The sequence below is a fragment of the Chiloscyllium plagiosum genome, unplaced genomic scaffold, assembly GCF_037043375.1.
Source record: "Chiloscyllium plagiosum isolate Xiang-an unplaced genomic scaffold, Cpla_swu_hap1 HiC_scaffold_9, whole genome shotgun sequence".
Lineage (NCBI taxonomy): Eukaryota > Metazoa > Chordata > Chondrichthyes > Orectolobiformes > Hemiscylliidae > Chiloscyllium > Chiloscyllium plagiosum.
In genome coordinates this window covers 61,088,903-61,114,969 of record NW_028270147.1, presented here as the reverse complement: position 1 = coordinate 61,114,969, position 26,067 = coordinate 61,088,903, and the positions used below count along the sequence as shown (strand labels likewise).

Below are 26,067 nucleotides of genomic sequence, written 5' to 3'. Positions count from 1 at the left end.
TGGCTACAATATTGAAATCCCAGGTACAAACCCATGCTGCAAGTTCACCCACCTTATTCCAGATGCTTGTGGCATTGAAGTAGACACACTTCAAACCAACTTCTTGCTTGCCGGTGCCCTCTTGCAACCTTGAAATCTTATTTCTGACTTCACTACTCTCAACCTCCTGTATACTGGAATTACAATTTAGGTTCCCATCCCCCTGCTGAATTAGTTTAAATCCTCCTGAAGAGCATTACCAATTTTTTCACCCCGGATATTAGTACCCCTCTGGTTCAGGTAAAGACTATCATTTTTGTAGAGGTCCCACCTTCCCCAGAAAGAGCCCCAATTATCCAGGAATCTGAAACTTTCCCACCTGTGCCATCCCTGTAGCCTTGCTTTCAACTTATCATGATTAGCAATTTTATGATTATAATAAGTGAGACATCATGAAAAAAATGGTTTAAAAGGGACAAACATATACCTTAAATGGCTGCCACAAACACCTGACCACAGATTGGTTTCTTGAACTTTTCAATACATAATAACAAAGATTGTCTGAAAAATTACCATTTTATCTAAAAGCAATGAAACTGTTAAAGAAGTCAGGCATCACGAAAAATGCATCTTTTGTTTTAGTTTACCCGTGATAAGTTACGCGTGTTGGAAATGAAACACTGCCTGCAATGAAACCAGACAAAGGAATGCACAGTGATTTTATTTTTAGTTGCTTAGCAGGGTAGTAAATAAAGAAAATGGATTTTCAACCATTAGGATTTAAATATTCTCTCTCTCACCTTTTTGCTGATTCAAGTCCGAGTACACAACCAGACTCCTCAGCTGCTGCTCATATGACAAGCCCTTTATTCTTGTGATCATTTTTGTAAACCTCCTCTGTACCCCCTCCAAGGCCAGCACATTTATGTTTAGATATGGAGGCTAGAACTGCACTCAGTGTTCCAAATGCAGTCTGACCAGAGCCGCCTTGTCATGTTTTCTCAGGTGCATCATGCAGGTGGACTTCTGATCCAGATGATTTCCTGTACTTCCAGCAAGCCCAAAGCGCACATATTTAATTTTAAACATATATATTCCCTCACAAAACCTGTGCACAGGCTACTTCTACCAACTGCTGCCAAACAGCTCACTTCAGATGAATGATAACGTATACAAAACATCATGTATTTCATATATTTTGACAACCTTGTCAAATCTCTCACCATGATCTTGAAGAAGGCTGGTACCCTGACCAACATTTCTCCCTCAAACAGTAACACAAACGCACACCATCTGATCATCATCATATTCCCATTTTGGGAACTTTGCTGTTGAGTAAATTGGCAACTGCATTTTCCTATATTACGATCTTGTTGGCATTTCAAACTGCCTCACTGTTGGCACTCTTGGATGCCCTGAGATCATGAAAGATGCTATATAAATATCTTTTTTATGTTTCATTTGTTAAATTGCTCAGAGCCTCTTCCAATTATTTTGCATTAATTCATGGCATTTGAGCATTATAGCAGACTCCAAAGAAATTTCCCAGGAAATTTAAGATTCCAATGGACAATTCATCAATGTCTGGAACCCTCCAAAAGTCTCCATTTAACTTGGCAACTTCAACAATTCCAATAAAATTAAGTAAATATCTAATGACGACCATGAAGCCATTCCCCGAGGGAAGAACACCTGTTTAAAAAAAATCAGCAATGTTTTTTGAGAGTTTTATTGCACAGTGGTAGTATCTCTGTCTCTGGGCCAGAAAGTCCATGTTCAAGTCCCACCTTTCCCAGAAGTCAAATCCTGTCTCAACAGGTTGATTTTAAAAATAACTAAACCTCCCTGCAGTCTGACCCGCCATTAACTGCTGTTGTATTCCCAACACTTAACCAATTTTTTTCTTATAAATGTTGTTTTCTCTTTTATTCCATGAGCTATAACTTTATTCTCAGGTCTGTTGTGCAGAATTTTATCGAATGCAATTTGAAATCCATGTACCCCACAACAACCATATTGCATTCATCTGCCCTCTCTTATCTCACCAAAACACTCATAAGTTAGTTAAGCATGGTGTTCCCTTAACAAATCTATGCTGCCTTTCCTTAATTAGGGTAAGATTGAAACTAAAGAAACTATTGGAGCATTTCCTTGTTTAAAAAGCTGGTCCTCCATGCCCTAAAGCCTGAAAGTATGCCACTTGCTTCTGAGTTCTCATATTTTTGATCAGATGTCCACCCTTCTCCTATAGGTCAAGGTTTCTGCCACGGTTTGTTGCCTAATGATTTGTGTGTTGCTAAAACACTGATAAATTATAAGAATAGACAGAGCGTGAGAATCAGCGCCCATGTGATGCTGCTGTTTTCATAGTTAAACAAGACTGCTAATCACATGATTGACAGGTGTTTATGAGCCCAAGCAGCTGATGAGGTGAAAAAGGCTTTGAATCATCAATTGAATTAGTTCTAAGGTCACTTGTCACACCTAGGCCACAAATGCTTCTAGTGAGATCTCTTACCAGTTTTAAGACAATAACTAAATTTGATAGAACAAATCCATGTTTTTGCAATTCATTTAATCACCATATTCACATAACAGGTATGTATGTTATTGGAAAATGGATATTTTGTTTGAAAATGTCATCTCTCTACACATAATATTCTGTATCCAGCTCTTCATTTTCTGGATTTGACTGTACAAGGTGATCTTGCCTCCAAACTAACATTTGGGGCCTTTAAGGCTTGATATGGAATCCCAGATATTCTCAGTAGATTAGAAATTTCCTATACTTTCCCACGCCCACACCATCACACCACAGCCAAGGCAAAAATAACTTGTCCTTCCCCAAATAGTACCAAAGACCTGTATTTAAATTGTCAGTTCTATTTTATTCTCATTCTCTACTTTTTCCCCAATACTTCATTTTTTTATCTCTTTGCTTAATTTCTTTCTTTCTAACACATTTATCTGAAATTCCTTTCTTTCTGTTCTAAAACAAGTTTGAATGATTTTATTTTCCTTTAATCTTTCAAAATGTAGAGAATTTGAGCCTTTGACTCAAAATATGCTTTAAAGCTTTTCTTTTACTGTTAGAATGAAAATGTTGGGCTTTGATAATTGACCTAATCACTTGTGAGCTCCAGGTCATATTTGACATTTGTGCACATCAGAAGCTCAAGAGGGTTGCCAAACAAGAAACTTGTATTTGTGTGTTGCCTTTAACTAGAAAGCAGGAATACACTTTCAGAACACCTGGTCCTTAGAGTTATTTATCAAAAAAATAGGCTTTCAATTTCTAAGATCCTTATGGTGGCCCTAGTTCGTTTGAAAGACTTGCTGTGGAATATGCTTCAAACTTGTACTTTGAGCAGGCTTATGACACACTTGTGCTTTTAATTGAATTTTAGGTGTTTTAATTAGATTTGTATGGTTGTGTATTTGGAAATTAAATATAATACAAAGAAACACACATTATAAGTTTAACAGGACAAGCAACATCAAAAAGGAAGACCGGACAGGAAAAGAGAAAGTTCTCTAGAATCATACCACTAAGCTTGTATAGGCGGATTTTTTTCTGGACCAAGAGGAGGAGAAGAGGTGGGAAGGACATTTAATTAGGGTGGTTGTTTACTCAGTCCCTGCCTCCTGCCTCCACCAGCATTAAGTTCTGTATGGGAAATTACTTGACCAACATTCCCTCCCATGGCTAATTGAGGTCTTTCAAATGCCATATAATGACCACTTAAGAGCATCAGCCCATAGCTGGTGGGATTAACCCACCTGCAAATAGGCCTGAAAATAGATGTCCATCCTCAAGGCAAAAAAGTCCTGACTGTTTTTTTGACAGATTGTTTGGAGTAGCAAACATATTCTCAAGCACCTGATATAGGGGCAAGGGACAAGATATAGGAGCAGGGGGTGGCCATTGAGTGACATATCCTTACATTTGCTACTGAGATACCCCTCCCCATCTACTCTCCACATGACCTCTATCCTTGAAAACATACCCTCAAATGCAAATTATTTTTATCCTGGGTCCAAAAACCCTGAGGGTGTTCTCTGCATCATCCAGAGGCTCCCACAAGGTGCAACAGGGTGTAGAAGCTGGTTGTTTTTGTTGATAGGGAATTCTGACCCCCAGACCTAGTTCTGGACTGAAGCCCACCAGTATCCATAAATTTCTTGATTGATAGAATTTCAGGCAGGCCTACATTGGAAGATGTAGCATAGGTCTCTCTCTGGCTTTGTAACCAACAAGCAAAACTCATGCTACCAACCAAAGATTCTCCTCTATGTATCCATTTAATTATTGAAAAGCATGCAATTTTCATTCTTCATTAGAGCACCACAGATATTTTGATGTCTTTTTTCATATGCTTGCAAAAGCCTAGCAACTTAAAGTCTCACTGCTGATAAGACCTATATATGTTTACACCTCCTCCTGTAACAAACTGTGAGGAGGTGTTGAATAATACCAAGGCACTGCATTTGTGTTTATTTTTCTTCCACACAGGGGAATAGTCCAAGCTTTATTTAGAACCTCTCCATTCTGCCTAGCACATACCAAAAACCAAACAAAATAGAGCTCCGTTGATAAATGTTTCAACATGTCGGCCTTTACTCTGGTTGTAATCTTGTCCCCGATTCAGAAGATCTTAGGTTTTAATTCAACTCCTGATTCTTGACCACATAACTAGACTTCTACTTTTATTACCAGGGCTCTTGATCATTTTGCAAGACCTCCATTCTGCTCTACTTAATGTTGATTCCAATTGTGTATTATCACAAGCTAGTCACCTTCCATTAAAATATCTTTTCCACCTGTACTTTGTCCCTTACTCTTGTATTTGATAGCCACTAGACTTTGATGGCTTTCTTGCAGCTGTGAAAAAGGCTAATCTGAAGATAGTCAGCCACATAACTTTATTTGCTACTTTTCACCCCTGTTGCTTCACTCAGTCAGTATTTGCTGTGTAATAATGAAATGCTGCATGTGTGTTTGCATCCATTTGTGTACTATAAGCGTAAAGCACTGTGTATAATGAACTCAATTACCAAAGCTGCTAACCTCATGTGGTATTGAAGGTGTGCTGCATTATCAGACAGTACCAACAATCAAATGAGACATGAAACCAAGGCTTGTCTGCCCCCTCAGATGGTTGTAAAACATCATGGTATTATTTTAAAGAGGAGCAGAAAGTTATCTCTTGGTATCCTGCCAATACTTATTCTTCAAACAAGTACTTAATAAAAAGTTACCATCTTACTGTTTGTGGAACTATATGTGCACATCGGGCTGCTGCATTTCCTACTTTACAATGGTGACTAGACTTCCAATGCCCTTCATGGGCAGTCAAAGACTTTGGTTTGTTCTGTCAAATGAAATATGCTTATATATGAGAGTCTTTCTTTGTAAATAGTCTGATGTTGCCACCTCGCCCCCATGGCCAGGTTTTCTCACTGCTTGATTTATGGTCCATATTTTCACACTCATGTAAAGCTAGATTTCTTTTCATATCTTTCAATAAGCAGCTAAACATGACTAGGTGTCCGATTATATATCTGTGCATTTTCCCTCTTTATTTAAATTTTGTGCTGACCTCATAATTCAGTCATTCACCATGTCTTTAAATATTGGCCTGGAAATGTCACTATATTTGTACTGCCATACATGTTATGATGTGATACTTGGGTACCAGCTATTGTGGGTTGTGTGCTGCCATTAATCCTTCTTCCTTTATGAAGGCTTTTGTCTTTATAACAAAATGTGGGTTGCTACATAACTGTAACTATGTACATGTTACATTAACTCTTTGGAATATTAATTATTACAAACTAGAGATACATAAGATACTTGCATCTCTATGAGATAACTGTGTTGAACTGCTGTCTTTCCAAACTGCCCCAGTGTTCCATCCAGAATCATAGAATCCCTACAGTGTAGAAGCAGGCCATTCTGCCCATCAAGTACACATGATCCTCTGCAGAGCAGCTCATACAGACCCACCGACCCTTACCCTATTCCTGTAACCCTGCATTTCGTATGGCTAATCCACCTAGCCCTGGATGCTATTGGGCAATTTAGCATGGTCAATCCATCTTATGTGCACATCTTTGGACTGTAGGAGGAAACCAGAGCACCCGGAGGAAATCCACGCAGACACTAGGAGAATATGCAAACTCCATACAGACAGTTGCCCAAGGATGGAATCGAACCCAGGTTCCTGGCACTGTGAGGTGGCAGTACTAACCACTGTGCCACCCAGTAGCTGAGTTATCATTGTGACTCAGCCTAACTCTTTCATATGCATTTCTTTATGCAACAATACATATGCGATTGGCACAAATCAGATATGCGATCAAAAAAATAAGGAATCTAAGTCATGAGTTTTATATATAACTGCATATATCAAAATCTTTTAGTTATCTTGCAATCCCTGTGTCTGAACACTCATAACAATGAGCCTGTTCTTGGTGTGTTTCCTGCAATAATGCTTATTCAGAAGCTCTTCTGAAATTTCGAACACTTTTCAGGCATAGCAGGGACAAAGTTATTTTTCTGTTTTTTTTTCCTTCACTTTACAATGCTTTTAAAAAATCAAGAACTGCATTATATTTTCAATTATTTAAATGCATTTTTATTGCATAAGTCACATTAAAAATTGAAGGGCTTTCCCACATGCAAAAGTTCTTATATATGCTTTGCCTAATGTGCATGATGAATATGTTAAAACGTCAACTCGTCAGGCTTGGAATTACAAAGTCTCCGTTTGGTCCTTTCCCAGATTTTTTTTATGCGTATTTAATGTTCAAATCTGTTCAGATTAATCAAGGTCATTTTTGTCACTAAACGTTGGCAAAATATCGACTTGAAGGGAATGTAAGAGTGATTGATAAGAAAATGGTCCATCATGGAAATATCATGGGTTTGTATACCAAGTATACTTTGAAAGTGAATAATAGACTGTTTACATGGAGCAACTGGATAAAATATGAACAAAGAACAAGTAGGCCACTCAGCCCTTCAAACTTGATCTGTCATTCAATAGGATCATGGCTGATCTGATGTTGAGTTCAACTCTACATCCTTCATAATCTTTCATCTCCTTGGTAATCAGGAATCCATCTGTCTATCTTTGTTTTAAAAATATATAAAGATTCTGCATCCACTGCCTTTTAAGAAAGGAAACTCCAAAAACACTCAACCCCCAAGAGAAAAAAATGTTTCCTGATCTTTGTCTTGATGGATAACCCCATATTTTTAAACTATGACCACTAGTTCAAAGTTCTCCTACAAGAGGAAATATACTTTTAGCATTCAACATTTTCTGATTTGTATCTAATTGGTATGTATATGGGAGAAATTAACCTTGGGCTGAGTTTTAGCACACTACCCCTCTTCCTCCAACAGGCGTGTTTGAGGTGGGGAGGCACATAAAGTTTGGATGAGTGGCTAGCGCACTACCTTCCTGACTACTCCTGCAATGTCCTCCATAATGTGGCGAGCTGATAAAGCCTCTGCCAGAAGATTGTCCTTCGGTCTAATGAACTCTTTAATTGGTTCGATTCCAGCCTCGGGCGATTGTCTGTGTGGAGTTTGCACGTTCTCCTCGTGTCTGAGAGGACTTCCTCCAGGTGCTTCGGTTTTGTCCCACAATCCAAAGATGTGGAGGTTAGGTGAATTGGCCATGCTAACAATGTCCATAGTGATCAGGGACATGTAATATGGGGTAAACGTAGAGTAATAAGGTAGGGGAATGGGTTTGGGTGGGATACTGTTCAGAGGGTCAGTGTGGACTTGTTCCCACACTGTAGGGATTCTATGAATCTATGATAAGGCTATCTTATCCACCTCCACTGACATACAACAGTGGGCATTGGAAAGGAAAGAAGGATTGGCAGGCTGCTTTTTCATCAATTCTATGTGAAAGTGTGGAAAGGAAAGGTCAGTACTCCTTTGGTGAATCCCCCCCAAGGGACTGTCTGACTACCGCACTTTGTGCCTTACCATTGGATTTCAACCAATTACTTCCTTGCCGCCCTCTATTCATCACCACCAACAACCATTTTCCCGGTGTCTGTGTGGGTTTCCTCCTGGTGCTCCAGTTTTCTCCCTTTCCCAACCCAGCCCGAGTAAAACTCAGCCCCTTGTCAGCAGAGTGTTGATACTGCAGGAAGTTGAAGTAAATGTGCTGATAGTGAACATGAGTGAAGGAAAAGTACAACTGCAGCAAGTGTCTAGAGTAGACTCTTTAAAAGGGAAATAGTGTGTGAAAGATTTCCATTGAGTGAGAGCTTGCATTATTCTGAACAGTATTGCGTAGCCCTGGTTTTCATCTTCAGTCTTTGATAAATTCTCTGATCAGAGCCAGGCAGTACGCAGTTATTCCTGCTGGAAAATATAGCAGGAGGACAAGATCATGCATTCCCCTGATTTCCCTTTATGGTTAAATAGGTTGCTGACCTCTGCTGTCTTGATACAACATGAAGAATGTATGCTTAGCTGAATTACCAGACAGGCTTTTGTTTACAGTTGTACAATGTGGAAGTTTAATGTACTGGAGCACAATGGGGGGACAATTTGTTTTCACTTGCTTTCTCCCCAGCTGATGTGACTGTATTCAATGAGAAAATGGAAATGCACATAAAAAATCAGTCTACAGTCTCAGTGGATTCCAACAAAAGAACAGGTGTGAAAGAGGGGATGAACCACAATTAATGAGAGATCCTATTTATGATCTTCCCCAAATACTTGAAAATGCTGGGTTATAGTCCAAAAGGTTTATTTGGAAGCACTAGCTTTCAAAGCGCTACTCATTCATCAGGTAGCTGTCCGAAAGCTGGTGCTTCCAAATAAACCTGTTGGACTATAACCTGGTGTTGTGTGATTTTTTAACTTTGTCCACCCCAGTCCTCCTCCACATCTCGAAAATGCCGAACAGAGTTGTCACCTTGTTACTGTAGTGTCAGAGCAGCACCTGCTAACTTTGAGAAGGAATCCTTATATGGGTGAATTTGCATTTCCTGTATTTCAAGAAATTGGTCTCAGTTTTTCTGGCTGCTCTGACTGTACAAAATGTAAACTTGCTTATTTAGCCATTAAAGGGGACAAGATGGCTGAGGCTGGAGGCACAACCTGTGGTGACTGCATTTGCCTCACTCAAGAAAGCCTTATCATAGAATCCCTACAGTGTGGGAACAAGCCCTTCGGCCCAACAAAGTCCACACTGATCCTCTGAACAGTATCCCACCCAAACCCATTCCCCTACCTTATTACTCTACGTTTACCCCATATTACATGTCCCTGATCACTATGGGCATTGTTAGCATGGCCAATTCACCTAACCTCCACATCTTTGGATTGTGGGACAAAACCGAAGCACCTGGAGGAAGCCTTCTCAGACACGAGGAGAATGTGCAAACTCCACACAGACAATCGCCCGAGGCTGGAATCGAACTCATCATCGTGACTTATTGATATCCTTGTCTGTGCTTGCATCGGTATTTCTGCACAAGTCCCAACTTCATTCGCCAATGATCTGTAAGCAATGGGGTATCCAGTTTTGTTGTTACTTCCTTTGCTTTCTTTGAATATAATTCCTATTTTCATAAACTCTGACTTGCACAATACATTATCATTCTGCCAAATTAACTGAGTCAAGTTTTGCAACATGAAGAGTCTTAGTGAAGTGCCAAACCACATAGAAACCAATCGATAGGGCAAAAAAATCCACAAGTCCTTTATACAAAAAAGTAGCATTAAATACAATTCAATGTCAAGACGTATTAATACATTAGTAATAACTTCATTCATATATTGCTATGACTTTCTCCATTAATGTATTGCATCAAGCAGGACTTATTACATACATTAGGTAAAATATTGTTTCCTCGTACATTTTATTATAACTAAGTGAAAAAGGGTAAAGGTGCTCAACTCTTTTCAATCTTCCTGATTGGCCACCATAATCATTTAACAGGCAGCTATACCTCTTTCAAACTAAAATATAGGGACTGTTTTCACCAGAAAATAATAAGGAGCCAATTGCAAGGTTTTTTTCTTAAGTGAAGAAAATAGCAAGTTTATTTTCTGCTAATCCTTATAAAAATAATAATCATGCTCATATGAGTGTTCAGTATTAAAAGGGATAGTACAAAAGGAAGGTGAAAAGGATTCAAATCATTAGGGTGTGCGAGAGGTGCAAGATTTTGACCCTCTGATGACTATTGTTTGACCGGTGTCTTGAATCATTATCAGCAAATGCTGTAGATATTTTAAAATTTTCTGACCTAATATTTCTTTCTGGGTATTTTTGCTTCTTGAGTGGCTAAGAGAGCCCTTTCGTCAGCCGGTTCCAGTCCTGCAGTCAAAAATCCATACTGTCTTCTGTAGAAGTTTTTTTTTCTAACTTTGCTGATTGGCAGCAAGATTCCATCTCCAATGTATGAAAATTCACATCAAGATGTAAACCAATATAGGAAATGGAGACCTTTTCATTTCTGACTGGGTTGACTTGTTTTAGTGCCTTTGATAAAATGTTCATTTCATTTCAGACCGGTTTTGTTTGCTCCATATTGATTTCATGAAGCTGGACTAACCTGTGTGGTTAAGTGATCACATTGGCCATTTTAAATCAGTGTCTTGTCCCTTTTTATACCATTTCTGTTTGTAAAGGTCTCAGATATTAAAATCGCAATATAATTTGAAAATCAATCATCTATATTTTTATCACCGTCATGACATAATATGGTTTGCATTGAGGATCCTACTGTACCAGTCTGACTTACTTTCAATAAAGCTTGGTTTTCATTTGGTCATTAGGTGATATACTTTCACAATATTAAAGGTATGTTTGAGCATATGGAAATAACTCTGGTTCAGACCGATGGTCAGTTAATTGTGGGTAGACTGGGTTAGAGAAGAGAAAGAAAATTAGCTGAGAAGCTTCACTCTTGATGATTATCTTGTAATCCCTGGCTTCAAAGACATATGCGGAGGATGCCAGGTGAGATGTTTGTCTCAGTTTGATTCTGCATTCAATTAAATAATTGTGCGCCTTCATTGTTTTAAAGTCACGCATAAAAAAAGAAAATTTCTGTCATGAAAAATGTCCCTCGCCACAGATGCTTCCAGACTTGCTGAGTTTCTGCGTTATTTTCTATTTTACTTATAAAAGTATGGGTTCTTGGAAAAGGGGAAAACAAATATCAAACATATGGAATCGAATTCCGTCATCAGAGTCTTTAGGAAGTTAGGAGGTACATTATAGGGAATCATTAGTTAAATTGTTGTTTTACATTTTAATTGGAATTCAGAGAAATCAATAAAAGCATTGAACCTTATTATTTATAGTGCGATGAGCATGATCAGTGTTTGAAGAAGACAATAAGTCATGGTTACTTTGTGTGATTATGACAATTCTTCTTTCAAATACGTTACTGACGCTTAGAAAAAAAACACAAGAATTATATTTGCTCATTAAAAAATGGTTTAGAAGGCAGGTGGCTGCATGCTTCATTGGGGAATACAGAACAGACAAGGGGAATTCTTCTAGTAACCAGCTGGAGGAATGTCATGTGATGTGGTTGCTATGGAGCTGTACTATTCATTTCATGGTGCTTTTTGAACTTCAGTCTCAAGACTCTCAGGGGCTCCTTGCTGCAGTTGTCCCCGCATGTTCTAATGCTCTTTATCAGCAGTGCAGAGAAAGCTCGGTGATGTCACTGCAGCTGAGCTGAAAGCCAATCAGATAAAGATTGAATAACATTTCTATGCAGGCACAGCACTTCATCTCAGATTTAAAGGGGAACGACTGTTGAGAGTGCAGAGTCAAAAACAATTATTGCAAGCACCATAGAATGGTCAAGCTTTAACCATTGCTCAATATGTTAAATGTTCTTTTAATATTAGACCATTCTCAGTGTCTAACAAATATAGAAGCTTGAATGAATACTGCACAAAAAAAGATTGAAATCTGCTTATTATTGGAAAGTTTGCCTTGCACAATAGTGTAAGTTTAATGTGGTACAAAATGTCCAGATGCCCAATCAGTATGGTTATAAAGTGATTCACTTTAAACAATTTTAGTTGTTTTAAAATACAATAAAATATACACAATTGTAAAGCATTTCTGTCTTCAATCAACTAACTTTTAAAAAATTATTATGCTTTCTCTTCAGACAAGAAAAGATTTGATGCAAATGATTAGCATAAATGAACCTTAATTTGTTATTTTATTGTCAACGTCAAGGCAGCAAATTCTAAACTTCAGAATTGTCCTGATTACTGTATATCATCTTGCAATGCCACTTTTATTCCTCAGTTATTTTGTGCTGAGGGCAGGAAATGTATCAGATCATGTATCAATCTGTTCCTGATTGTGATTTTACTAACTTGTTCTTATGCTGAAAGTTCTGACAATGGCGTAGGAGGGTGCTAAAAGTTGCTTATATTCTCTGATGAAATGGAACACCATCTGCATTTAATTTACATAAATATACAATAGACGTCCTCTATTTTCTGTCACTTCCCACATCTGTTGAAATGGTGGAGAGACAATGTAAGCATGCTGAAAAATGTTCTTTTGTCCATATGTACTGAGACTAAGCTGAAGTAGTACTCTTTCCCCATCCCCCATACCACCACGAAGCAATCCAAAAATCCAGAGCTATTCATAATTCATAAGTGCTGTGAACTACACAGACTTGTATGGTTCCTGGCTCCATGTGACCCCTGATTTCATTATCTCAATTCTGTCAGTGCAATCGCGCTGATACTATCTTTCCAAGGATGTATTACATGGACTGGATTTTCTCGTGCAGTGAAAGGATACTGTAATTTTTGGGGAGGGGCAGAAATTACTTCAGCTGTTCAAGCTGCTAATGAAACATCTATGCATTTTGGATATTACTACTGGAAGAGCGTGTGTGGAATTGTTCAGCTATATTGCTTATTTTTGTACACGGCTGTTATTGCTCTTGTCAAGTGAGCCAAAATGCCTGAAGCAAACTATTTGTTATCTGTTTCTTGGGGTTATATCAAGGTGAGTAGATTTATTGCAAAATTACAGAATCTCAGTTTTTGCTGTGACATATGTGGCTGTAAGTTCATTTGCAGAACCCTTTGTATCAACAGCGCATTATTCCATATTGTCCATTGGCTTCCATATTCCTTGCTTTTGAAAATTCAAATGGATGTCTATTAAGTTCGTCTGATTAGATTAATCTGGCTGCAATAAAATGTTATCTGTCATGATAAAAAGTGTCATAAAAGAAATGAGCAAAAGTGGACTTCTCAGGGAATACCAGCAAACACTGTAATTTTAATTTCATAAGGAAATACTCATTATTTGCTGTTTGACATAGAGGAAGGGAGAATGTTTTAAGTTTTATTATTACTGAACTTTCTGCTTCATAATGTATTTACATTTATAATGCCTATTGTCAGACAAATGTTACCATTTTGTAACTCCTTTTCAAATGCTTATTTCAAAATGTCAGCATTTTTTTAGGATTTAAAATATAGAAAATTATAGATTATCAAAGGGAACAGAAAAAGATTTCCACATATTTACAAAGTTCATTGTAAATATGTGGAAATCAAAATCAGTCCAGCTATTGAGAAGCACTGCTGTATTGGCTACAAATCTATTAAAATTAAAGGTGCTACATTTTAATCTAAATTTTATATAAATCTGAAAAACTGCATGAAAAGACTTTGTCCTGTCATTTCCTGTCTGTCTTAATATTGTTACATAATTAGAATCTCATTGTTCATTGTAAATATTTCTGTTTGAAGTGAAATGCTCTATGAGCTATTTTGTGTGCAACTTTAACATTTAATTTAATCTGATAGCTACTAAATTAAAAAATAACTTAACATTTGTGTGTTGTAATTTCAGTCACTGAACTGGTTAAATAATTAGGTTTAAATTAAACTTAGTTATACTCTTTGAATGCTTTGTAATGTGACAATACACAGGAGGGTTTACAGCTTCTTCCATTGTTACTTTCCACAATCTATCCATTTATTGATAAAAGAATGGAATTGAAAAGTAATATTGAATGCTTTGGAAGAAAGATGGGTGCTGATTTCAGTATTTGTCTTTTCAACAGTTCAAGAGAATGCTGAATCGTGAGCTCACCCATCTCTCAGAGATGAGCCGCTCTGGCAACCAAGTATCCGAGTTCATTTCCAACACCTTTTTAGGTGAGTCTGGTATATCAGCTTTCCCTCATAATATCTGCAAAGGGCTCAACACAAAAATATTGGAATTACTAGTATTTGCTACAATTAAAACAATTAATGTATTTTAGAAATGGTTTTTATTCCACCAACATTGAAAACACCCTACTTTTATTTTTCTATTATTCTTATCTCAGTCATTTCCAATCATTTCAAGATTTCTCAATTACTCAAAATGGTTGTCTTTTTATGTACACCAGCATTTTACAAAGATAATTCTCGTGATCCAGCAAATAGTTTGAAATTGAACTGAACACTGCAACATTACTACATTGTGGGCGGCACGGTGGCACAGTGGTTAGCACTGCTGCCTCACAGCGCCAGAGACCCGGGTTCAATTCCCGCCTCAGGCGACTGACTGTGTGGAGTTTGCACGTTCTCCCCGTGTCTACGTGGGTTTCCTCCGGGTGCTCCGGTTTCCTCCCACAGTCCAAAAGATGTGCAGGGTCAGGTGAATTGGCCATACTAAATTGCCCGTAGTGTTAGATAAGGGGTAAATGTAGGGGTATGGGTGGGTTTCGCTTAGGCGGGTCGGTGTGGACTTGTTGGGCCGAAGGGCCTGTTTCCACACTGTAATCTAATCTAATCTAATCTAATCTAATCTAATTACTGCCACTTTTTTTTTTACTAAGTTATTGCAGAATATATACTTAGAATTCCACCCTCACTTTTAAAGAAAATGATTGAAAGTATGAAGTTTTATCATGTTGAATCTTTAAGAACAATGAGGACTGTGGAATGTTGTTTGTTTGTAATTAAATAAACAATCTGATATGCAGCAAACTAGAGAGAATACGGAAAGAAAGACTTTAACAGAAGTCATGAACATAATTGATTATTTTTCACTTTATTTGGAATTCTATTATGATAACTTTCCCTCTGGATTTTCCTCTTTTAATCTACATAATCCATAAATAGAGCATCCCTTACAGAATTCCACTCTTACCACTATCTTGTATGTTAATACATTCTTTCTCAAAACCTGAATGACTCCTCTTCCCCAGCTTTTTTTTCCCCCTATGATTTTGGTAATTTCCAACATTTTTGCTTTCGTGCACAGAACTCCATCACCTGATCGAGCCTGATGACTTTCATTCCATTGGTCATATAATAGGCAGGCAATCCAGTCTGTCAAGTTACCAACCAGACAACAAAGCTGAAAATCATCAGTGTAATGTTTTAGAGTTCAAGCTTGGAATGACCAAATCAGTTATTTTCTAAGCTGATCTTTTGACAGAAACTCCAAGTCCAGGCACTGTCTGCTGTTCAACTAAATGTAAATCATCATGTTGCACTATTTGAAGAAAAATAGTAGTTCTGACATTTTCCTGGTCAGTATTCTTATTCTGACAAACACTACAAGGAACAAAAACAGATAATCTTGTCAGTTATTCATTTGCTAATTATAGATTCCTCCAACGTGAAATTGGATGCAGTCTTTGGCTACCTATTAACTTCAAAAGCATAATCACTAAAAGCACTGTGGGATTGTTTGAGGACATGATTAGTTGTTGCATACATACACGTTCTATTTTATTCTAATCATGTTGCTGCCCTTAGAATAAGATTTGACTATTGTTAATGAACAAAATGTGAACAAAACAATATTGATAGAGACCTGAAAATGTTTCCATAGGAAGCAGGCAAACTGGAAATACCAAAGGAATGAACTAAAATAATTATATACATTTAAGAAGCAGGAGGAGACCCTTCAATAAGATCATGATTTGGAGATGCTGGTATTGGACTGGGGTGTACAAAGTTAAAAATCACACTACGCCAGGTTATAGTGCAATAGGTGTATTTGGAAACAATAGGTTTTGGAGCTCTGCTCCTTCATCAGTTGGTCATCAACTCCGAAAGTTAGTGCTTCCAAATACACCTGTTGGACTATAACCTGGTGTTGTGTGATTTTTAACAATAAGATCATAGCTGACAGATTACAACCTCAAATGCACATCCTGATAATCTTTCACCGCCTTGCTCACTAAGACTCTATCCACCTCTACCTTCAAAATATGGAAGGAGTCTGCTTCCACCAATGTTCAGGAAGAGTTTCAAAACACACAGCCCTCTAAGAAAAAAAAGTTGACTCATCTTCGTTTTAGATGGGCAACCCTTGATTTTTACACAGTGAATCCTAGTTTTTAGATTAGGTTAGATTAGATTAGATTAGATTACTTACAGTGTGGAAACAGGCCCTTCGGCCCAACAAGTCCACACCGCAACCCACCCATACCCCTACACTTACCCCTTACCTCACACTATGGGCAATTTAGCATGGCCAATTCACCTGACCTGCACATCTTTCGACTGTGGGAGGAAACCGGAGCACCCGGAGGAAACCCACACAGACACGGGGAGAACGTGCAAACTCCACATTCTTAATTCTTCTATAAGACAAAACATTCTGTCCACTTTCAACCTATCAAAACCCCTCCAGTTCTTATGTTATAACCCAGATACCTCTTACTACCCCAAACTCCAGGGGATACAAGCTTGTCCAACCATTCTGCATAAGGTAACGGGCCTTTCTGAAATTAGTCGGCTAAATCTTCTTTGAAATACTTCCAATGGATTTATATCCTTTTTTAAATAAGGTGACCAATGCTGTGCACAGCAAATGTGACTCATCAGTGCCCTGAATTAATGAAGTATAACCTCCCAACCTCAGTTTTCTCTTTCTCTGTTAATAAATGATAATTCTCTTATCAGCTTACCGAATTACTTGTTGTACCTGCCTAATAGCATTTGTGATTCATACAGTCAGACACTTCACACTGCAGCTCAAGCATTTCATCTATCGCCCTTTCAATAGTGTGCCCTTACTTAACAGTACAAACCAGTATATTTAATACAGAAACAAAAATAAAAGTTGCTGGAAAAGCTCAGCAAGTCTGGCAACACCTGTGAAGAGAAATTGGAGTTGATGTTTCAGGTCTGGTGACCCTTCCTCAGAACTGATGGTAGCTAGGAAAATGTTGGTTTATATGCAGAAGGTAGGGTGGGAGGAGGGGAGAAAGCATAAATGATAGATGGGGATAGAGCCTAAAGAGAGAAAAGAGCAGTTGGACAGACAAACTAATGGATAACGTTCTGGCTGGGAGGGTGAATAGTTATTAATGGAGACTGTTAGTGGCTAACAGTAGGTAGTGTGTAATGGCAGATGATGTGATAACAAGGCCTGCTGTGTGGAGTAGGGGGCTTAGGACATGGGAGAGTTCGGGCCCTAAAATTAATGAACTCAATATTGAGTACGGAGGGTTGCAGGATCCTCAAGTGGAAAATGAGGTGTTGTTCCCTGGCCAGGAACATTGACAAGGGCAGAGTGGTAGCTGTAGTCTTTGTGGATTTCAGTAAGGTTGCATATGGTATGCTGTTCTGGAAGGTTAGATTGCATGGAATCTTGGGAGCTGGCAAATTGGATACACAGTTGGCTTGATGGTAGGATGCAGAGGGTAATAGTGGAAGGATGCTTGTCAGACTGGAGGCCTGTAACTAGTGGTGTGCCTTAGGGTCAGTGCTGGGCCCATTGCTTATTGTTATCTATATCAATGATTTGGATGAGAATGTACAAGGCATGATTAGTAAGTTTGCAGATGACACTAAAATAGGTGGTATCATGGACAGTGAGGAAGCTTATCAGAAATTGCAACAGGACCTTGATCAGCTGGGGAAGTGGGCCAGAAAAAGGAAAATGGAGTTTAATATAGATAAGTGTGAGGTCTTATATTTTGGAAAGTCAAATCAAAAAGTAGGAGTTTCATGGTGAGTAGTAGGGCCTTGAGTCTAGTGGAACAGAGGGACCTTAGAGTTCAGGTGCACGGTTCTCTGAAAGTGAAGTCACACGTAGACAGGGCAGTGAAGAAGGCTTTTGGCACTCTGGCCTTCATTAGTCAAGGCACTGAGTAGAGAAGTTGGGAAGTTATGTTGCAGTTGTACAGGATATTAATGAGGCTGCACTTGGAGTAATGTGTTCAGTTTTGGTCAACTTGCTATAGGAAGGATGTTATTAAACTGGAAAGAGTGCAGAAGAAACTTACAAGGATTTTGCCAGGACTCAATAGTCAGAGGTTAGACAAGCTAGGTCATTGGTCTTTAGAGTGTAGGAGACTGAGGAGGAATCTTATAGAAGTGTATAAGAACAGAAGAGGCATGGATAGGGTGGATGCACTCAGTCTTTTTCCCAGGGGAATCAGTTTAAGGTTAGAGGGGAAAGAATAAAAGGGAACCTGAAGGGCAACGTTTTTACACAAAAGGTGGTACACACATGGACTGAGCTGCCAGTGGAAGTGGTTGAGGCAGGTACATTAACAACATTTAAAAGGTATTTGGACAAATACATGGACAGTAAAGGTTTAGAAGTATATGGGCCAAGTTCAGGGAAATGGGGTTAGTTTAGATTGACATTTTAGTCAGCATGGTCTAGTTTGGGCCAAAGGGTCTGTCTCTGTGCTGTAGGATCTATGATTATGTCATTTTCCTTTTTTTAACTACTTTATCCTGAATTTGCCCACTGTGTTGTTCAGTGCATCATCATGGTCGATGTACAGAGCAGCACCGAGATTTAGTGAAAAACTAGATTGTATTTATGAAACAACTTATCACATCAAGACACGAGCAGCAGAGTTTACATGTCCTCAGCTTTATCAAGGATAGAGTGAGGACACAGTGCTTATTACATTTTAGTTCATTAAAGTTACTGCTACTTTTTAATCCTATGCAAAATTCACGATCAATTCTGAATTGCATAAAGGCATCTTGAACTCCAGACCGTACAACTCATATAATAATTCCAGAATAATGACAGCCAAGTAAGGGAAAAGAATTATATATTATATAAACGTATAATTAAAATGAACCAACATTGTAATATTAAAGTTAAAACAGAGTGTGTATGTAGAATAGCGGGCTGGATCAAGGCAGGAATTTTGAATTGGGAAATCTTTCTACTCTACAAACTCATCCTCCACAGTTTTTTCACTCCAACTGATGTAAGGATGTGATTGAGTCAATTCAGCTATTTCTGGAAGCTCCTCAGGTCGCTAATATTCCACCATCACATTTACTTGCATCATTTTGTCATTAAAAGATTAATTTTCCCCTGGCCTTACTTTTCCGGAATCTGATAGCACATGCTGCAATGTTTTCCCAGGGTAGCTTTCTAGTATTCAGTGATCATTCTTCATGTCTGAGTCTGGTTGGTAGGTGGTCAAGTTAGATGGCATCTGGTTGTACTCCACTCCTGACTGCATCTAACTTTCTTAAGTTCCCCATTGGGCAAGAGAATAAGGGAGTCATTGGTAGAGATCAAGACCAGAAACATTCGCTGAATATTTGTCCCTTAATGCTGCATTTCGAGCTTAGTCTCCTTGGAAACCATCCAAAACATTCCCTTTACTATGTGCTACTTTACTGTGTTGCATTATAGCCAAACAAAGGTCAGCTTAGTCATTGCAGGCAAGAAGTTCAAACTTATGGCACTCCTAATTCAGTGTCACACTAAACCATTCAGAATAACCTCTTTAAGATGTTATTGTTTTTTACTTACACTTCAAGCTTATAATAGATTTGGGTTGAGCTTGTGGAGAGAGCAGGACAGGAGTACCACAGCCATGGTCAAAAGCCAGAGGCACCCCTGATTTGGTGAGTGGTGACGGCCAAGGTGGCATTTTGCCAGCAGCAACCAATTAAGTGATGCCATTAGGATCGCTATCCAGTTAAGGATGGTAGCTCAAACCAAGAGTACTGGTGCAACCAAGATCCAGTATCTTAGCCATGCTGGTAGTGTGACCACTATTGTTAAGATTGAATCTTCAGAAAAAGGGCACTTCATTGGTGTGGAACTTCCTGGTCTCCCCAGAAAAAAGCAGGCCTTGCTTATGTGGGTTAACAAAATACTCTAAAATGGACACTGATTGGCTGACTGGTCAGGCAATTTGCCAAACTTCTTGCCACAGATAATCTAGCATGGTGGTGGTTAGACCTCAGTCACACACCACCCCACTCTACCCTACCCTCAAAAGCTTCCCTTCTCATTTCATCAACACTGCCTCCATGCTCATTGCCAAAGAACCCCAGAAAATTTCAGCCATTATTTGAACTTAAATCCAGAAGTATTTAATTGCCATTCACATCCTTCCAGTATTTTTTATTAATTCATGGAATGTGGGCATCACTGCCTGAGCCAACATTTATTTCCTGTCCTTCGTTGTCCTTGAGAGGGTGGTGGTAAGCTGTTTCTTAAGCCACTGCCATCTGTCTGGCTTGGGAACACCCACCATGGTGTTAGGGCAAGAGTTCAAAGATTTTAGTGTAATGTCACTGAAGAAATCGCGATATATTTCCAAGTCAAGTTGTTAGTGGCTTTAGGCAGAATTTGCAGGTGTTGGTTTTCCCATTAATATGTTGCTCTTGTTCTCCTAACTGGAAGTGGTTAGAGGATTGGAAGATGATGTCTAAGGAGCCATGGTGACTCTGTATGAAGTTGTAAGACAATGAAGAAGTCAAATCCATTGGTGAAGGAATCACTCAAAATGATGCATAGAATTTCATAAAACAGCAAAATCAGATTTTTAAAGCTGTCGTGTTTAATATGTCGTGAAAGGTAAAGAAGTGATACTTGCTTGAAGTTCAGCAAAAAGAAAAGTTAATTGGGATTTGAAACATTAAGTCGTTTGTGTCTCCTGTGCTTTCTGTTTTTATTTCAGATCTTCAGCATTCGCAATATTTTGCTTTTGCTGGAAATCAGTTTTCCCTTGATTCAGTTATCAATTAATTAGTACATTATAGAATAAATGATTGGCACCTCACTAATAGGTTTCTATATGTGTTGCTTTGCTGTTTAATACCATTCATCTTTGGAATGTGAAATATTTAAATGACCCTGTGAAAGTGTGAGCCCCTTAATTTGAGTTTGTCTTCCTTTGATCATCCTATATCTATTTAATCCCTGTCAAATGCATCCAAAATCTTCCTTTCTGATGTCTTTACTGACCAACATAACATCAATTAACTGGTTCAAAAAATATCTAGGGTGGCTGCTTCTAAATGTTACCGGGTGACATTTGTTATAAAATGCTAAGTTTCATTCACAAAAGTGTAGTTTAGTTGTAAACTTTATTGAAATAAATTTCATCTATTCAAAATTGATATTACATAAAGTGCAAAGCATATAATTCTGCTTAGGTATACAATGTGGCACACTGAGATCCCTCACTATACTTAGTTTCAGCTAATTAAAATGCTTCATGTCAAATGTACAACCTGAGAGATTTTAGACAGTTACTAACCCATCAATGCAGGCATACACTAATATGGGAGGGCCGTAGAGAATGAAGCATTGTGATGTGTATGTGAAGGCATTTGGCTAGAGGACAATTGATGAAATTCTACACTAGCAAGAAATCAATGATTTGAAGAGAACTGCAATTTAGCAGAAAAGAAGAGGTTTTCAAACATCTTGTAAAACTATCTAGCATTGGAAATTGCTTATCAAAGGTGTTAACAATTTAGTGAAAATACAGTGAAAAGGTCTCGATGAAGTGTTATAATCTTAATAAAAAAAACCTGACTCTCAAGACAAAAAAATTAAAATTTGCGATGAAGCAAAATGAGACACTTGTGAGCCTAAACCTAAATGTTGTGCATATGGATTTATAATGCTTCTTTAGCTGAAGTTCTGAATGTTCTTCTGCAAGCATCTCCACCTCTGACCTTACAATAGAAGGAAGATTATTGAAGCAGCTGAAGATTGTTGGGTCTACGACACTATGCTGAGAAGTGCCAAGACTGAGATGTAAGACCTCCAACAACCACATCCATCTTGCTTTTTGCTCAGTTTAATCCTAAAAAATGAACATCACAGTGCCAATCCTTTCCATCCCTTGCCAACATTTTCCTTTGCTTCCTTTAAAGGAGTTGACAGTTTCAGCACCAAGCCCCACTTTTCATATGTAAACCAAGACAATGAACTTCAAAAGGCTATTTAACATGAAGCCCATCATAATCCAGCCTTATCCTACTCTTTGTGATACCTCTACACGTGCGATCAGGTATCTGTGAGCAGAAATTGTCGTTGAGTTCTTTCCTTTTGCCTACACCACTGAGGTCAGTTATATTACTGTCCCAATATGAGTCCTTGCTTAAATAAAAACAGAAAATGTTTAAATATGCAGCAGTGCTGGTGGCATCTATTGAGAGAGAGAACTAATTAATGTTTTGGGGCAGTTGCCTTTTATTGTCACTGATGAACGGATATAAGCCTGAAGTATTAATTCAGCTTGTCTCTCCACAGATGCTGTCACACCTGTTTAGTATTTTCGACACTTTGTTTTACTTCAGCTTTCCACATCCATTCATAGCATTGTGCTTTTAAATTAATTTTGAGGCCTTGCCACATGTTTGTCCTTACTGAGATCAGCAATTTAGGAGACACCATGGGATCTTGTGATCTGTATTTCCCCTAGCCCTTTCAGAGTACATTGTTCATGATTCCCAGTTTAAACATAGTACAAAAACAATGAAGAATTTGCTTTGTTTAAGTATTCTTTCACTAAATGTTCACAGTGTAATGCAGTAATAATTTTTTGCAGCGTTATTCACAGACTCTTCTACTGTTTGCTTAATAACTGTAAGACCAATCTCTTATGCTCATAAGCCACAATGTGTACATAGATTAGATTAGATTAGATTTAGATTAGATTAGATTAGATTACAGTGTGGAAACAGGCCCTTCGGCCCAACAAGTCCACACCGACCCGCCGAAGCGAAACCCACCCATACCCCTACATTTACCCCTTACCTAACACTACGGGCAATTTAGTATGGCCAATTCACCTGACCTGCACATCTTTGGACTGTGGGAGGAAACCGGAGCACCCGGAGGAAACCCACGCAGACACGGGGAGAATGTGCAAACTCCACACAGTCAGTCGCCTGAGTCGGGAAATGAACCCGGGTCTCTGGCGCTGCGAGGCAGCAGTGCTAACCACTGGGCCACCGTGCCGCCACGATTAGTTGTAGGTACCCACATACAATAGAAAAGAACAACCCCATAACTTAGTACCCTACAAGTAATACTAACACACAACAAATCAGCTTACATATAGTTTAAATTTAAATGCATCCCTCAAACTGTTGACAAATGGTTTACCAGACACAGATACTCCACCCATATCGCCATCTCCTTGTTTCCATGGAAAACAAGAGTTGGGAATTCTTGAACAAACTGAGAAATATTAACATCTGGATTTTTCTAAATCAGTCCTTCATAGAAACAAACTGTGCTTTTGAGAGAGTTGTTTTGTGAATTTTCATCTGCTAATCATTAAGTTAAATACCACCCAGTTATAGCTTGGCAGGTTAGTGTTATTAAATAATGAGTACGTATTTTTTTCTCTGCCATTTAATTTGTTGCCCAATTCTCATATAAGCATTGTTTCATGTTGGAGCATACCTTTGGACTTGCAATTTCATTATGCATAGTCTGTTTATGGTGTTGTGGCTGAGGCTTGGTGCTACTGTAATTTAGTTAATCCAAGTGTAGGTTTGTAAGTGTGCTGGTTTGAAAGGTGGAGTATTGCTAAGACAATGTCAGTGACCTTTCCTTTTGTCTGGAGTTAATTATTAAATTGTAAGCATTTCTGTAGACATGGTACTTTCTTTCAAAAATCATATTTTTGAGGCCTGGTTTTAGAATGAGTGGATTTTGTGCACTGATCATAGCCTTTGTTTATTAATATGGTTCTGCAACCCAGCAAGGTAAATAATGGAGCCTTAAGATTTGTGAATGTGTTCTGAAACATGACACTTATGCTTTTATTTTCCGGGAAACATCTGCAGCTGAGAAAGGAAGATATTTAGTTTCACCTTTGTCTTTGTGTATGGCAGCCCTGTGAAGGACAAGGAATAGGATGGCTATAGAATGGCATATAGTGAAGTAAGTTATCTAAGAGTGAAGTCCCAGACCAAGGTGTTGGGTTAAAATCCTAAAGAGGATACTTAAAGTTGAGTATATTTCTGTAGTTGTATGAAAGCTGCAGGAAGAAGGTATATGCAATTCCAGCCTATCAATTGAAGTCACACATGATCGAAACTTATCGAGATGTTAGATGCAGGGATGCTGGTGTGAGCACTGAATGAGTGGTATTTCGGATTCTGTACCAGTGATGTGTTTTGTTTCTTTTCAATTTATAAAGGTGTGTTTTTGGATAAATGATATTACACTTCTTTATCAATTAGTATCATAAGTGGATAGTTTTTGATTATTCTATATTGGTTTCATTTCTTTTACCAATACGTTACATTTCATTGATTAAGTAAGATCTGCAGCATTGCATGCTTCCATTTCAACAAGAGGTCACTTTGTATTTCTTTTCGATCTGGCTTTAACAACTCATCAAACCAGAATCCTATCTAGGATCTAACTTGTCAGATAATAATATCAGCTGAGATCATAACACTTCATACAGTCCAATGATAATATGTACAGGAGAGAGGAAGAAAAACATCAATTAATGCCAGTTTGACATGATGTTTCCGAATAGTTTCTTTAGGATGTACGGTTTAAATGTTCAACTTAATTGCTTTCTGTTGCAAGGGACTTTAATTAAGTTGAGCGGTATGGTGGATAGAGCCTATAAATTCTCTTGTATAAATCATTCTAGTTGATTAACTACCATGTAGTCCAAAAAACATCATGATCTGTCATGTAAGTAGTGGATGAAAAACAACAGTTGAGTATCACCAATTCAATGTGTCTGAAGCAAAACTGAATATAATTTTTTTACAGACTTGATTTATTCTGCTTTATGGTTTTTAATATCCTACTTTAATAAATAAAATAGGTCTTCTCAAGAATACCGAAAAAGCCATCAGAAGAGGAGATCCCAATTTAATTAATATGCTTGACGTATTACCTAATCTGCAAAATGCCATTCAAATGCTATTACTGCCTGCTGTCACTTTGTTTTCCACTAAGAGCTTAAGAATATAACAAGGGAGGCAGGAGTAGGCAATTCAGCCCCTCAAGCTTATTTCACCATTTGATGTGAGCTTGACTAATATCAATTTGGCCTCAATTCGACTTTCTGGTATGCTCTCCATGTCCCTTCAACCCATTGCTGATCTGGCTATCTCCTACTCAATGTTCCAGCATGTACCAAACTCTGGGGCAATGAATTCCACAGATTCATGAGCCTTTGCAAAAAGAAATTTCTCCTGATCTCTATTTTAAGTCTGCTACCTCTTATCCTAAAGCTATGATCTCTCATTCGAGATTGCCACACATGACAAAACATCCTTTTAATGTTTACTTTATCTATCCCCTTAACATCTATGTACTTTAATTAGGTTTTTACTTGGCATTCTAAACTCCAGAGAGTATAGACCTAAACTACTCAATATTTCTTCATAAGACAAGCCCCTCATCTCTCTAATCAATCTAGTGAACCTCCTGTGAACTGCCTCCAATACAATTATATTCCTGCTCAAGAAAGGGGACCAAAATTGTTTGCAATACTCCAGTTGCACTCTCACTATTGCCTTGTGCATTTGAAGCACCTGTTACTTAAATTTATATTCTGTTCCTTTAGCAATAAATGCCAAATTACATGTGCCTTTCTTATTACATATGGTACATATTAGTTTTCTGCGATTCGTGAATGAGGACACCTGGATCCCTCTACACTGAGCATTCTGACATTTATTTACATTTTGAAAATAAGTTGCCTTTCTATTCCTCTGACCCCACAACTCTGTCAGATTTTGGCTCATTCACCTAACCTATTTATATCCATTTATAAATTTCTTATTTCTTCATTGCAACTTACTTAAAATTAAGT

General features: G+C 38.1%; 1 protein-coding gene across 4 annotated transcripts in view; it reads left to right on the top strand.

Moving 5' to 3' along the window:
* pde4ba (phosphodiesterase 4B, cAMP-specific a) overlaps positions 1-26,067 on the top strand; it is a 629,074-nt gene that overhangs the window by 574,630 nt on the left and 28,377 nt on the right. For 3 of the 4 annotated variants that reach the window (XM_043699422.2, XM_043699426.2, XM_043699428.2), the window contains one exon: positions 14,095-14,188. In XM_043699422.2, coding sequence (XP_043555357.1) covers positions 14,095-14,188 — 94 coding nt within the window. Of the gene's footprint in view, positions 1-12,653; positions 13,023-14,094; positions 14,189-26,067 lie in introns of those variants that run through there. The other variant, XM_043699430.2, reaches the window with a different exon arrangement.